We start from the raw sequence: 15,551 nt of genomic DNA, 5'->3' as shown, positions 1-15,551 counted from the left end.
TCTCCCCCGCGGGCCGCGCAAGCCCGCCGCGGTCGCCCTGTCTGACCCCGACTGGAGCCAACAAAGCTCCGGCGGGGCGGCGTGTCAGCTCTCGGCGGCGGCAGCTTCCCTCCCCCGCCCGGCTCCACACGGCGCGCCCCGCCTGACACCGACCGGAGCCAAAAGAGCCCGATGCGAGGGAGTTGCAGCGCTCAGTGAGCTTTGCCCTGGCCCCCCGAGTGGCAAAAGCCCATGGAACAAGTTGCCGGAATGCCAAACTATTTTTCTCCTTTACTTGTGATGCTTGTATATGTTATATAGTCTTTGCCAAACATCGAACTATAATTATACAATCTTAACATGCACTTAGTGACTTTTTTCTATATACTATCTACCAAGAGTTGTTGTTGTTGTTGTCCATGTTTAACATCTATTATGTCGCTAGACGTGGTCTCTAGGTGCTCAGTTTTACGCTTGGTACAGTTCTGAGTCAGTTGTCTCCCTAGGTATTAACATTTGGTGGCTTAAGAGTCCGAAGCGAGGGAGTTGTAGCGCTCGGCAAACTTTGCCCGGCCCCCCGAGTGACTCCCTGCCCCTTCCCCGATCACCGGGCTGACCCCGTACACGGCCGCAGCTGGAGCGGGAACCCGACCCCGCCGTGCTCGGGACCGATCCCCGGGGAAGGCCGCAGGTGTGCCGGGGTGACCCCGCTGGCCAGGGACCGTGACTCTCTATTCATATCCATCTCTATTGCCGCCGCGCCCGAGCCGTGGGACCGTGAATGGACGTACTGTACATCACGTTTGTGTTGCAACGCTTGTTATTGAATAGTTTTTGCTTATAAACCTGCCTCTCTGCAAGGGTAATCTAGTGTCACTGATGAAAGGTAGTGGATGCTACCCGAAACGTCCGACCGTTTCCAAAATCATATAATCTATACCGTACATCACGTTTGTGTTGCAACGCTTATAATTAAAAAAAAAATCTTTTCCCACTTTTCCTGGCATAGGTGACATCCTTCACGTATTCATTTATTGTGATTCTTTCTTTCTTTCTTTCTTTCTTTCTTTCTTTCTTTCTTTCTTTCTTTCTTTCTTTCTTTCTTTCTTTCTTTCTTTCTTTCTTTCTATAGCATCTATATACATGTACAAATAGTATGGCACCCAGGCTACCCACTTCCACCCCCAAATACGCTTATGAAAAAAGTAAAAAAGTGACAATTTAAAGAACTATAGGAGATGACTTTTTCTATTGCCCTGTTGTTGTCATATCGATGTATTCCCGAGAAACAGCTAGTCTACGAGTTTACTATCTTTTTGACTCACGTTAATTTCTTTCGCTTTCGTCGTAAAAACAAGCCGTGTTCTTCCCTCCATTAGATTATGCCCCCCATAATGATGATATTCATTGACCTACTGCGCGAAAACCGTGACGTCAGCTGGTGCGTGGCGGGCCAGCGGCGTGGAACGAGAGCTGGGGGGGAAGGTGACTCGTTCCCAGTGTGGGTCAGCGGTTCTGAAGAACGCCCGGTCCGCAGGTGATTCATGGGTAATTCGACGAGCGGGTTCGCGTTTCCCGGTGAACTATGAAGGGCCGGAACGTAACAGCTGTTAGCCGTGCGCGATCTTCCGTGCCTGCTGCAAAATGCTGTACTCAATTCTTCTCTCTGACACTTTTATTATGCGTGTTCGGTTATGCTTTGCCTGAGATTTAGTTGTTAAACGTCGGTTTCAATTTGCTATTTTCAAGATATCACTTAGATATAGGCAATGTCACTACTAATGTTTGTTTAGAAGCTCTAAAATACCATTAGACAAATTGCCTAAATAAAATTTAAAGCGAATAAAAGTTGTGGAATTTTACTGCCGTTTTTTTTTTGGAAAAACATATTATTCATTCGTGTGGTAAAGACGTTTCGGTAAGCTAGCCAATTTTGCGCTTTCAAGTTTGGCAGCCATTGGAAGTGCGGAAAACAAATCAATTTATAACCCATAACCTTACTCTGGTAGGTCGTGTTTGTGTTTGGGTCTGTACGTTGGGGGCTAGCCTGGTAGTATCAGCTACAGAATAACCCATTTTGTCCGTGAATCGACACATTCTGCTATAGCCTCCATAGCATGCCAAAAACTGTGGGCTTTGGGAGTCTCCAGTGTCTTTGGAACCATTTATGTGCTATTTTCTGATGGCATATCTATAGACAACATAGCCGGCCTGGTTGAATTACCCCCGTTTTTTTTTAGAACTGGGCTTATCAGAAAACAGCCGAAGACCACCAAACCCCCAGTTCTCTAAGCCTGCTACGGAAGCTATTCGGAAAACAGCCGAAGACCACCAAACCCCCAGTTCTATAAGCCTGCTACGGAGGCTATTCTGCTACGGGAGCTCCTTTATAAACCGCCGCTGAACTGTGAATATTAGCATACGATGTCGGAGATTGAGCTAATGCACTGACGACCCCTGTCAGAGGTCACGTCGTGGCGGCCATAACACCATGTATCCCATGGGTCACCGCTCGCGGAGGGATATCAAATTCACGGGCCGCGATTCGGTCCCAGTGTTGATGTTACTGCTCTGCAAACCACCTGCTCAATATGCTCGGAGAAGTTTTTTTTTTTTTTGCGATCGATGTAAAAAAAAAAAACATTCCATCAAAACCCTCTTCTAGATTTGTTTGACAACATTTGTAATTGAAAATGCCAAAGGTGTTCATGTGACTGCCTCGATTCGTTTACTAAACGCGCTTATACGGAAAACGAGTAGAATACCAGGTCAAACGATTTCCTTCGTTCGTGACTATTCACATCTACATACTGTACGTACACGTGTACCAGGATGCGACTTTGTTTCGCAAACTTCTAGGTGTAACGCCTAAACCCAACACCAAAGAGCGCTTGGAACGCACAAGACATTAAGTCATAAACACACCCATAAAAGAATAACATAACGCACAGGCATATTCTTCTCTCTCTCTTGTTTTTTTTTCCTTTTTCACAAAATCGATCCTGTGTTCACTTTCCAGCGAACCCTTTTGTTGTACAAATCCTAATCCGGCCCATCAACTCCCGCACATCCAGCCATCGGTGTCACAAAAGCTATTACCCGGCGCGCTGACCCGAGCAGACCCGCCGAGTTTCCAGCCGCGCTCGATACCTCGCTCCAAGTACCGTCACCTCTCGGCGGCGGGGTCACCGGCCCCGGCTCGGTAACAGATCTGCTCACAGAGTAAAGAGACTCACTTGTTTTTTACACAACCCTAGTGCTTTATTCACAGCTGACGTTTCGGTGACCGTCTGTCACCAGCCCCGAGCTCGGCAACAGATCTGCACACACAGAGTAAAGAGACTCTTCAAAAAGCAGTTACTTAAGTAACTGGATATGATTTTGGAAACTGTCAGACGTTTCAGCTAGTATCCACTAGCTTTCGTCAGTGACTGAGAGACCAGAGGAGCGGGTTTATAAGCACAAACTATTGTCTCTCAGTCACTGACGAAAGCTAGTGGATACTAGCTGAAACGTCTGACCGTTTCCAAAATTATATCCAGTTGCTTGAGTGACTGCTTTTTTGGCGTATCTTATTACCTGGATGTCTAACCTTCATCGACGTAAAGAGACTCTTATGTTTTGTTTCATCACAACCAAGTGTTTTATTCACAGCCGACGTTTCGGTGCGTGACCGTCTGTCACCTTCCTCAGGGCTGGTCCACACGGCACTGCAGCACAGGTGTCGCTGCTATAGATGCATTCCCAAACGTGCAATATTGACATATCTACACGTATACTGTGATTGAAACACTTGGTTGTGAAAAAAAAGAATCTCTTTGCTCAGTAACTTGCCAACCGGATGAAACTATTCACGGAGATCTGCACACAAGCTCGAATCTGCTCCTGGCGAATTTGCCGATCAATTTTACCTTCTTCTTTTTTATTTCGGCGGCAGTCGTTCAGGAGAGTCGCAAACACAGTTGGCTCCCGCGCTGATCCGAATCGGAGTTTTCCAATCGGAGGCTGCTTTAAAACGGTTTAGCTGACAATCTCGAGTCAAGTGACTTCCGCGTAACTTTGCTGCACTCGGTACTGAACAAGACAAATATATAGTATACTACAAAAATATATTATGTAATATTTAGCGCATTGGCACTGGTATCGGTTGCTTTTCTTGTAGTATGAAAGAAACAACAGCATAAAAAAACTAGAATTCCGAGATTTCATACCTCCATGAAATATGATCTTGATATGTAAATGTAAATTTCTTCTTTAATTGTTCAAATGACCTCAGCATTAACATGATATATGCATCGTGATGTATGTTAACTTTTGATTAATTTACAGATGTCCCAAGTATGGCATTCTCATCATTCACCATTACGAAATCATAGAATTGTCACATTAATTATGCAAATTAGGTCATCATTTGCATAATTAGTATCTGTTGAAGTTCCGCCTGCCATAGGTTACATAGTCTAATGTAAAACACTGTAGTTATAGAATTTCCTCATTAATTATGCAAATAAAGTCCTCATTTGCATAATTTACATTTAATTATGTACATCTCTCTCTCAGCTACCTACACACCAAAAATAATGAAAATATGTTGTTCCTGTCTGGACTTATTGGCTTTTAAACATTTCACCAGAAAGTGCCCTGCAGTTCCAGAACAAGCCGCTAGGGGGCCCAAACTCATATGACTTCTTCCCAAGCACGAGAGCTACCTTCCATCAAAATTTCATGACCTTAGCATGTCCAGATCGTGAGATATCAAAACCGGAAGTTGCGCTGCAGTACCAAGGGAAGCCACTAGGGGGACCAAAATCTCATCATTTCCAGTTTTCGTCACACCCTACTAACACACCGAGTATGAAACCCATCCATCCAGGCGTTCTTGAGTAATCTTGTTGACCAACAGACAGACGGACGGACGGACGGACGGACGGACAGATAAACGCAACTGAAAATATAACCTCCATGACACATTTCATGGAGGTAATAATGAAAAAACAGATCTTTACAACGGTGAGCATCAAGGCCCTCTCCTTGTGTTCGGTGGGTTGTAGGTGTTTTTTCGGACCCAAAGGACGTTCGGACGTGGGCATTTCAAAACCCGTGTTTTGTTGCCCCGGTGGGCCGGAGATGAGATGTGTTTCGGGCCTTATAAGCATTCGGGTCGGCGCTCCCTAAAGTGGCACTTCCCTGCCCCTGTGATCTGTAGGTGTTTCTCGGACCCCATGTACACTCCGAAAGCCGTGTTTTGCCGCGACCCCGATGACCCGTTCCCAGCCGGGGCCCTTTGAAGCAATCTCGTTCCCAGCGCGCGTGGATCGGCGCTCCCAGTCCTCCCGGCCCGCCCTTTGACCCCCAGCGTTCCCGGACAGGCTCCGGGGCGAGCCTTAAGCGCCTGCCGGAGACCGGATTTGTAAGTGCCGCCCTTCGACAGGTGTTATTTCTGATAACCTCCCGCCACCTTCCCGCGCCCTTTGTACATCCGGGCACTTCAACCTTTGTACATCCGGGCACTTCGATCTTCCGACGTTGTGGCTGCAGGTTGCGCTGTTCTAGAGTTACTTCTGTGTTCCTTTATAACTTAAGCTTACAGTCCATACGGCTTGGGCAAATGGTTAGAGATGTTTCGTCAGTACATTTGATATTGTTTGATTTTGATACCGATTGGAGGGTTGGGCTATATAGACCAGGGTTTTGACAGTGATCTACCCGGTGAGCAACGTCGCTGCTGTGTTGGGTTACAATTTTAGGGGTTCGAATCCCGACCGGCTGTCGGCGTCGACTGTTCTTAAATCCGATAGTCACTCTGATAAGTCCTCAGCATCAGCTCTTACAAAGACCAACCACACATTTCAAAACGAGTAGGGGCACATTCTGTTGCCTACGATGAACCCATCGGTTGCTTATGATTACTTTACGGACCTTGTACTTATATTGTCTTACAATACTGGTGTGCTGCTTTATTTGGAGGTTCAAAAATCAGCCCCAAAACAACCGGGGCCTCGACAACCACTTAATGTAGGCCGTTTAAAAGCTGCATTATCTTTTGTCAACGCTGAAAGTAGAATTCTAATCGAAAAGTAGTAAGTATAACGCGTGTGGTAGTGCAGGCTGATTGATTCCTGCTGTATCCAGATTTGTTCTTTATCCAGAACCATGCCAAAGCACGATTCTGGATAGTCAAGGCGTATCAAGAACAGTGCTTGGGGTAAATATATGCTATTGAATATGCGGAGACTATCCAGAACGGGGTCTGATCCTAACCCTGACCCATTCAAGGATAGAACTCGATAGGTATGGTTCTCGATACGATAATTCTTCCCAAAGTTGTTGGTGGTGGTGTTTGTTTAGGATTACGCATATATATGATTGATACCCCAGAATTTTGATAATGTTATCTGCATAGAATGAGTATACGTTTTTCTACTTTGAACAGCTTACGTTTTAAGTGGTCTGCATAGTATAAGAATCAGGGCATATCTTTCACGTGTAAAGTAGGAGTTTATACAAAGCGAAACACTCCGCAGAACGTAATCTCTCCACGCCAGACTCCCACAGAAAGTTTGCCGTCTCTGACCAAACGTAAAACTTCACTCTAAAAAGAAGCTACTACAGTTAACCCGAGCGGAAAAGTCGAAAATCGCGAATCTCTTTGTGCGGGAGTCGCGCGCAGTTCTAGGGCGATGTTTGCCGGTCCTGACCCCAATATCCCGTCCATACAGCCCGGCCGGGAGGAGATTTATCCCGCAGAATGGCCATCACATCCGTAATACACACTCCGGTGGAGAGGCCGCGGCCCCGGTTACGAGCGCCCGCCCCCATTGTACCGGGTTACGGCAGTCGGTCGCGACCCCAATCTCAGATCTTCGTCTCCCTTTGGGGGATCTAAATCGAATTTATCTCCAAGAACAAACATTGGCTTTGGTAATGAGCGCGCGTCCGGCCAGGCCCATCCCCGGTCACTGCTGACCTTTGCCAACCCGCCAGGTCTAATCCAGTTTTAGTGCCAATATTTGGAGCCGCGAACTTTCTCCGGCTGGAACGCCCTTTAGCGGTCGTTTCTCGCATCCCGGTCAGGACCCCAATTTCCTAATTTTCTCGGCAGAAAAGGACAATTTTTACTGCTATCAAAATGGAATTGGACTGAGTAATATCCTCCAGCGGGAGGCTGGGCTGTTATTGGCCGTGTGTTGCCGTGAGTTGGACAGGTTACAGTCTTGTAGAGCAGCAACTGTTTGGAGATGAGTTCTGCCAGTTTAGAGCCGCGCTGAAGTTTGTGATGAAATAACGGTTCTTTGGCTGTTTCTACATAGATATCGTAATCTACTTCTGTTCATGGGTACTTTTATTAGCTTTTGCGTTCTTGTTTGGCTTTTTTATTCATTGCATATCCTAACTGTTAGTTCAATCTACTATCCCAAGATGATTCAAAAGTTTTTTTCTAGCTTACAGCTAGTGCTCTTCACTCATTACATTAGATTTGGAAAGCGCCCATTAGAAAACAAACTAAGATCAAAGTGTTTAAGGCATGTATTGAAACAATTCTTTTGTATTGGTCAGAATCATGGGTCATGAATATGTCACATTCTAGAAAACTAAACGGAACATACACGAAGATGTTGCGAGTGGTTTTCAATACACCATGGTGGAAACATACTACTAATGAACAGTTATACGGTTCGCTACCAAATGTAACTTCAGTAGTCAAATGTCGACGACTAAGCTTGGCCGGTCATGTAATACGTAGTGAAGAACCAGCCAGTAGGCTTCTACTCTGGAACCCTGATACCTGTAAGAGAAGAGTTGGACGCCCAAACATAACAGTTAAGAAACTTATTGAAACTGAAACTGGCTTGGAGGGACATGAACTTTTCTCAGTGATGTATGACAGACAGTTGTGGCGAACTAACTTTGTATGCTCCACCTCTACGGAGGATGAATGATGATGATGATGACAGCTATGTCTTGATGTGAAGCTTGCGCTGTGTGTTGATATGTGTCAACACCGGTTATGTTAAGGTTTGAAAACAATGGACGCTTTAAATCTCGTACAAAACTTCCTTTCCACTATTGCAATATCAATTGTTTCATGTACCAAACGGGAGCTCCGGTGAATTCCAGAGGTACATCATTGATTTTTAAGATTGCTGCGTTGATACGAATTGCTCAACACAGACCCCCTCCTTATACGTACATGTATCAATCAACTTGAGCTGTCTGTAGTTGGCCCTCCCACATCCCAGCAAATGGGAGCCATTGTCGGGTATCCTTAAGTGGACTTAAGTATCACGCCATGACATTGAGCAAAACGACTTGAGTAAAGCTTCTATAAATTGAAAAGTCCCGGGGTACATCAAGACTTATCTTCTATAGTCGGGCTTAACTTTCAACCATTCCGAAATTGATGTCCCCGGTGTCTGAAAATCCCGAAATAAAGCCGAATGTAACAGTCGTGCAACAAAATAGTTTTTTTTTTTCGTACAGTTGGAGGATTCTTCCCGCTTTATTTGAATAGTCTTGCTTGACAGTTGTCCTTTGTCCAAAGCCTATACTTGACGGTTGTCCATTGCTGGAAGCCTATACTTGACAGTTGTCCCTTGTCCAAAGCCTATACTTTAGTTGTCCATTGCTGGAAGCCTTTGTTTCACAGTTACCCATTTTGCAAATTTGGGAAGCCTTTGCTTGACAGTTGCCTATTTTGGGAAGCCTCTGTTTAACATTTGCCCATTTCAAAAGACCTTTAAATTTGTTTGACAGTTGTCAGTTTCAGAAGGAAGACCCCTGTTTGACAGTTTCCCATTCCCGGAAGCTTCTGCTTGACAGTTGTCCATTCCCGGAAGCTTATACTTGACATTTGTCAATTTTAGAAGACCTCTGACTTTTGCCCATTCCCGGAGATCTCTGTTTGACAGTTGCCTATTTTGGGAAGCTTCTGCTTGACAGTTGCCCATTCCCGGAAATGCTTTACATTTGTCAATTTCAGAAGAACTCTGACAGTTGTCCATTTCAGACATTCCAGAAGTCCCTGTTTGACAGTTGCCTATTCCAGAAGGCCCCTGTTTGACAGTTTCTATCCCAGGAAGCGGGATGTAACCGGTGCCTCCCCCGCCGGCGCCTGAGATGGGAACACAATCCCATAACACTTCCGGGAATCGGTCCGCCAGCGGCTGCAGCCGACACATTGACATTTACGTCGCTTTCGGGTCAAATCTCCTGTATAACTCAGACTTAACGTTTATGGACATCCGGGGAGCGTTCTGGCGACCGGCGCTAGTAGTGGGGGCATTTGGAACACAGTACAAGCCCTAGTCACAACCTTTCCTAAACCTGCAGCTTTCTTTTCACTACCTACATGTTTTGTGTTTATCTTAGTATCACTTTTAAATCCATCCTAGAGAAAGAAACACGAAAGGGTGAAAGATGCGGAGAACTTGAACAAATTCGGACACTTCGAAAGAGATTGTGTAAAAAAAAGTGCAAAACCTGCATGAAGGTGTGTGCGTTTTAAGTGCCCTCCGACACTCCGTCTCTTCCCAAAAAGTTCTGCACGGTTGTAAACCCGAAATGATAACTGTAAAGATGCCAGTTAAATCTAAACCGTCGCTACGGTTGGTTCTTCTTTACGAGGAGCATAAAAAATGTTTAGTTTGGGGTCGACAAATCTTTATCAGGAGTTGATGCTCTCTTTACTGCAGGTAAAGGGAGGATCTTCGCGTGGCGCCCGTGTTGTTTTTGTCAGCGAAGCGTGCTTTTTTCTGCCAAACAAACACACAAACAAACGTCGGGAAAAGCGTATCTCCTCCGATCTGCCGGCTGCAGCCTCCGAACGGCCAGTCCCTTTCACGGCTCCAATCCATCAGTTCACGCATGTGCAGGGGAGATACCATTCAGCGTGTCAATCACTCGGGCAGCGGCAGTCGACTCGGCTTTGTGCGGCCGCCCGGTTATCAGATCCCCCCACTCCGCCGCTCCGAAGCCAACGCCCTCGCCGCTTATCAAATCGCGCTCGTGGCGCCAAACTCTGATCCGGCATGAACGGGCGGTAATTCTCCCGCATTACCCACACGTTGCTATGGGGCAAAAAAGAGAGAGAGAGAGAAAAGTTATCGTTCCACCGGCTTGTCAATCAAACCGGGCTGACATCTATCTCGCCCATCGTGAGTTCGCGCTGCCCTGTAAAGTCCTTTACTACCCGAGTTTTTTTACGCAGCTTCGACCGGTCAATTAATTAGCTAATATCTCTGGTCCTGGGCGTCATCTGGGCAGAAGGGATTGCCTGTTTTATCGATAAGGATTACAAGTATGGAGTAAAAGTGTGCTTCGGACGGATAAAGTCCGGACCGCCGACAGACCTACAAATGTGTTCTCCACACTCGTAAAGTTTGCGAGTGAAGTTAAGGGTGGATGTGAAGAAAGTCACGACATTATGATGGGATGTGGTTATCTTACATACAGCATGGTGATATACTGGTTAGTTTATTATTACGATCTCCATTACTGATACTTTCTGCAGTCCGAACTGAAATGATACAAAATATAAGAACTAAAATATAAAAACAAAAACATATTAATATGGACTAGCTGTATTACTTGTCATAAAATCTAATCTTCATAGCATCACATACACGGATGTAAAATTATACGTACAGAAACCAAATGTTGCCATGAAACATTGCAATTGATGATTAGAAAAACATCTCCTCGCACAAAACGCGGATACCTGTTGGTCAGTACCCCTGAAATTTAGCAGAAAGAAATTTGCAAAAGTAATGATAAACAAAACTAGAAAGGTAAAGCAAATGCATAATGTTTACCTTCCCATATGGTCTGCTCTGTTATACACATTCATGTATATGGTGACGGGAGTCTAAATTCCTCCTGTTATAAAATTGCAACATGATGTAACCCAACACCAGCTACCAGTGACAGACGTCTGGTTCAGGCCTTGACCTTATTGGTTTGGAGAAGAAGAGAAAACTGAGCAAAAACACTGTTTTCCTTCTGCAAAGGTAAACATAACTAATGTATTTAGAAAATGCTCCACATTGATGTTACTATATGTAGAAGAGTGGCTGGAAAGTTTTCAGTACAGTTTTGACACGAAGAGAAGGTCGGATATGTTCTCGATGGTGTTTTCAGCACCAAGGACAGCGGCGGCGATCTGGACTGTCCTATAGCTTTGGCTTGTTACAGCTACTAGTTAGCATGTCAAGGCTGTCGTTACTCGCCTTGTATTTGATTACAAACATCTGTGAACAGTTTTACGTCGGTGGAACTTGTAGTGGGAGCGACCACCCCTTCCCTCCCCTGGGCTTTCAGGTTGCCATCTCTAAGCATCTCTCTTCATTGATCTTTGTATGCTGACACTAGCAGCTCATTCGTATGCGCTCGATTCGCTTGGCTGTTCGCTCTCCGACACGGCTAATGCGATTTCGCGCGGAACATCTGCCGGTACGTAAGCCTGTTTCTTCTCCGCCGCTGCCTTTCTTCACCGCGCATCGGTGAACTTCGGATCCCTTAATCTCAAGATTAGCCGTCCTCTTTGAACCTCGGGGATTTGCGCGGGTGTTCGCTGATAAAAGAACGTTGTTTGGGGGGTTTTAAAGTTGTCTTAGCGCTGCCACGTGACTGCCGATGGACCCAGGAGATCCCCCCAGCATGAAGAGACCATGTATTCTACCTGGCTCGCGGTGTAAGGCCAAACATGTTGCGCTTTGTCGGGAAGAAAGCCCCATCATCCAGATCGATAGTTCAGCTGCCTAGCTGCCTAGATGATGTTTTGATGTAGGTTAACCCAGCGCCGTTGGAAGTGCGCACGTTTTCAAAAGTCCGGCTACGTTTTGACTAGTTGGCTGTTTTGCAAACGTTCTTGAAAATCGATCTTTGTTCGTCGCTAGTATTTTTTTTTCTTCTTTTCCAGCCTCGCGCTTCCGCGAGGTTCATTATCGCAGGAATGTGTGTCCGCTCTACGCGTCAGGGTCCAGGAATTTCCAATTTTCCACCAATTCCAACTTGTTGTTCCACGACAGTCTCGCAACAAACGGATTCTCCTCGCCGCGTTTTGTGATTCTTTGTTACTCTCCAAGCAGAGGTTTGGGTTTGGGGTTATTTTTGGCGTGTTTTTAGGCTTTTTCATTGGGGTTTCTCTTTTGCACCGGAGGTTTTTTTTCCACCCAACCAGTGCAAAAGAGAAATCCCGATGAAAAAAAGCCTAAAAACACGCCAAAAATAACCCAAACCTCTGCTTGGAGAGTAAATCTTTGTGCCGATCTCTTTCAACCAGCTTCTTCCCATGGTTTTCAACAACATTACTGAAATCGATTTAAACGGTTTTAATAGCTCCAATAGGAAAACAAACTAACGATGTGAAAGGAGACGTTTGTTTACAGTAGTGTTTCTTAGTGACGCCCTGGTGAACAAATTTGTTGATGTACTCAGAAAGAACGTATACTTGTGATAATATCAACATCATGATGTTGCTAGCCCTAGTCTGTTATTTGTCGAAGATATCTCTGCCGATCTCTTTTACACAGCTCCTTCCCATGGTTTCAACAACATTACTGAAATCGATTTAAACGGTTTTAATAGCTTCAATAGGAAAACAAACCGGACATTGGTAACGACGTGAAAAAGGAAAACATTTGTTTACAGTACTAGTGTGGCTTACTCTTAGCGACGCCCTGGTGAGCAGGGTTGTTGATATACACAGTATGAGACGAGTGTATACTGTACAGGGTTTTTTCTAAACAGGGGAATAAGGGAGCTGCTCCCTCATGTAACCAGCCAGCTCCCTCATACCAATTTTCAGATTGAACCCTAAGTGGCTACTCTTATTTTTAAAAAAAAACTCGGTCGCTTCTTTCCTTGTCATGCTTGCGATCTGCTCCTTCATGCTAAATTTTTCTAGAAAAACCCCTGCCAGAGTATACATGTGATAAAACTAACATGATGATATACGTACGTGTAGCTGGCCACTTCATCCGCCATGATTCTGGATCTAGTCTGTTATTTGTCAATGATATCTCTGCTCAAAGTAGTCCACATACATGCAAAAGATTATTAGATAGCTTTAAACAATGTCTAGAGTTAGATGTCCAAGGGTTAGGTGTAACAAGTCGACCGCGTGCCTGCGAAGCTGGTGTGTTACGCCGAGGGGCGGTTATACCGGCTATACAGATACAAAAGCTGGTGTGTTACGCCGAAAGGCGGTTATACCGGCTATACAGATACAGAAGCTGGTGTGTTACGCCGAAGGGTGGTTATACCGGCTATACAGATACGGAAGCTGGTGTGTTACTCCGAAATGCGGTTATACCGGCTATACAGATACAGAAAAGTGCATGATCAAGTGGTACATATCTGTTCACGAAGCTTGCCACTTTGGCAACAACTAAGGACCCAGTCAAACTTGTCAGATAAATGGTTGTTGGTGTAGAAAAAACACACACAATGAAAAACAGCTCATAGATGAGAGATAAGCGAAGAGGAAGCCGCCTATTTATTACTGATCTACTCTAACGAGAGTTGTCTGTATGTAGTCATAAATTACAGACTGTTGGAAGTCATTCTTATCCCGTTAGTTAATTACATGTAGTTACAGTGATTGTAGATGTAGTAATGATTGGTGGGGTCGCCTTAGGTTAATGTGTGTGTATGTGTGTGTGTGTGTTTGTACAGTCTACCTACTCTCCAAGCAGAGGTTTGGGTTTGGGGTGTTTTTAGGCTTTTTTTATCGGGGTTTCTCTTTTGCACTGGAATTTTTTTTTTCACCCGACCCAACGTGAAAAACAAAATTTCAGTGCAATAGAGAAACCCCGATAAAAAAAAGCCTAAAACACCCCAAACCCAAACCTCTGCTTGGAGAGTACAGTATACCAACTACATACATACGACCCCCTTCTTAGGTTACAGTATACCAAGTACATACATATGTAAGAGATAAAACATGCACTGATGTTGTGTTCTCTGCTGTCGTTACAGATGACCAAGGCGAGTACTACAGCCCGCAGAGCTACTACGACTTCTTCCCGCCCGGATCGCAGCCGCCCAACTCGCAGGCCGGAGGGATGCCGCCATTCCTGCCGCCCTCTTCCCAGCCGATGGGTGTCATGGACCCGGCGATGCCGCACCAGGGGGGCGGCGGCGGTATGGGGAACGGCCACGGAGGGATGCCGCCTGACGGATTCCTCCCCCCGGGAGACATGCTACCTCAGTCGGACGCGCCCACTCCGGAGCCGATGATGGGGGACGGAGGGTACGGGCCTCCGCCGAACCAGACGCTGGGGAGGGGTTTTCCCCCCGGCATGCCCGGGCAACCCCCCCGGGAAGAGTCGGTGTGGTAACCCGCTGAACAGTGTGTCGCTTGTGTCGACGAGAACACGCGAGGGTTTAGAAAGAGAACCCTTTCACGAACTTAGTATGTTCCAGATCCTCAATCAATGTTGTCTGTTTCGGATGCTGCCACTCCCAGAACAGGGGTGGACGTAGATATTTTGTATGTTGAGATGCCTGTTACTTGACCGCAACCCTTGTATGTAAAGAACAACATCAGTACAGTAGCGCTAGTCCACAGCTAGCTAGACGCCATCTTTTATCGGACGTTTTTATGACAAGAAGATGGGTTTTGTACGTGTACGATTTGCGGAAACAAAAGGTGGAATACATTGTGCGGGCCACAAGAAGGAAAAGGCGGGAAGAAAACTGAGGAAGACAAAAACAGACTTGCGACAATCTGTTCATCGCGAAGGACACATCGTCCCCAGTTGTAGAAGACTCGGATCCAAACCACAAGACGACATCGTCGTGTTTCCTTCGTCTTCGCGAGAAGGGAGCTTAAAGAGTGGTTTTTAGAGAACTGGCCAACTGGTTGGCAATACTTAATACTTGTTGTAAACCTCCACACCTATGTATACTTACAGATTCTGCGATCTATTTTATGGTTGTGCTTTGTTTCAACTTCTGTCTGACATTGGCATTCCGTCCAGAACAAGAGGAATCAACAGAATTTGTTAGAATCGAGGGTGATTTCCGTCACCCAGAATGCAATCCGTGATGAGGGCGATCTCTAAATCCCCAAGCAGATGTTGGGAGTGAAGATCGTAACATTGTCTGACATATCTCACTTCCTGGATCAAAAAGTTATTATTTGCTCCCGTCACATCTGCTTGGGCATTATTGATCATCTTCACCCTCTCAGACACCCCACGGATCGTAAGTGTGGATATTGACTTGTCTTATCCGGAAAAGGCAAGTAGTAAAAATATGTGAAAGTTTTACTATCATGAAAGTTCATCTGTGTTGGTAGGTACATGTTTAAAGTTAAAACTTTTGGTCCAACACAAAAAAATTCTCTCACCTTTCGACCAGTTACTCTGGTCTTCCTCAGTAGACCGACCCAGTGAAGCTTGTCATGTGGCTTCTTTGAAGTGTGTTGGAACAAAAGTTTTAACTTCAAACATGTGAAAGTTTTGCTTACCTTAAGACATCCATGTAAGTCCTGTTTTACCGATATCCAGCCGTGTTTGAATCATCGTGACGTGCAGGGTGTGTGTACATGACAGAATATATTGAGTTAG

At 45.5% G+C, this 15,551-nt stretch overlaps 1 protein-coding gene across 1 annotated transcript in view; it reads left to right on the top strand.

Annotated features, from left to right (window-relative positions):
- LOC109471481 (LIM/homeobox protein Lhx5-like) overlaps positions 1-15,333 on the top strand; it is a 118,882-nt gene extending 103,549 nt beyond the window's left edge. Inside the window, 1 exon segment of the mRNA XM_019770812.1 lies at positions 13,957-15,333. Coding sequence (XP_019626371.1) covers positions 13,957-14,318 — 362 coding nt within the window. The 3' untranslated portion in view covers positions 14,319-15,333.
- Positions 15,334-15,551: the final 218 nt, after the last annotated feature.

This window comes from Branchiostoma belcheri, unplaced genomic scaffold (assembly GCF_001625305.1).
Source record: "Branchiostoma belcheri isolate BF01 breed outbred unplaced genomic scaffold, Haploidv18h27 scaffold25, whole genome shotgun sequence".
NCBI lineage: Eukaryota > Metazoa > Chordata > Leptocardii > Amphioxiformes > Branchiostomatidae > Branchiostoma > Branchiostoma belcheri.
The sequence above is the reverse complement of the archived record's forward strand: the minus strand, read 5'-3'. Positions and strand labels throughout refer to the sequence as shown.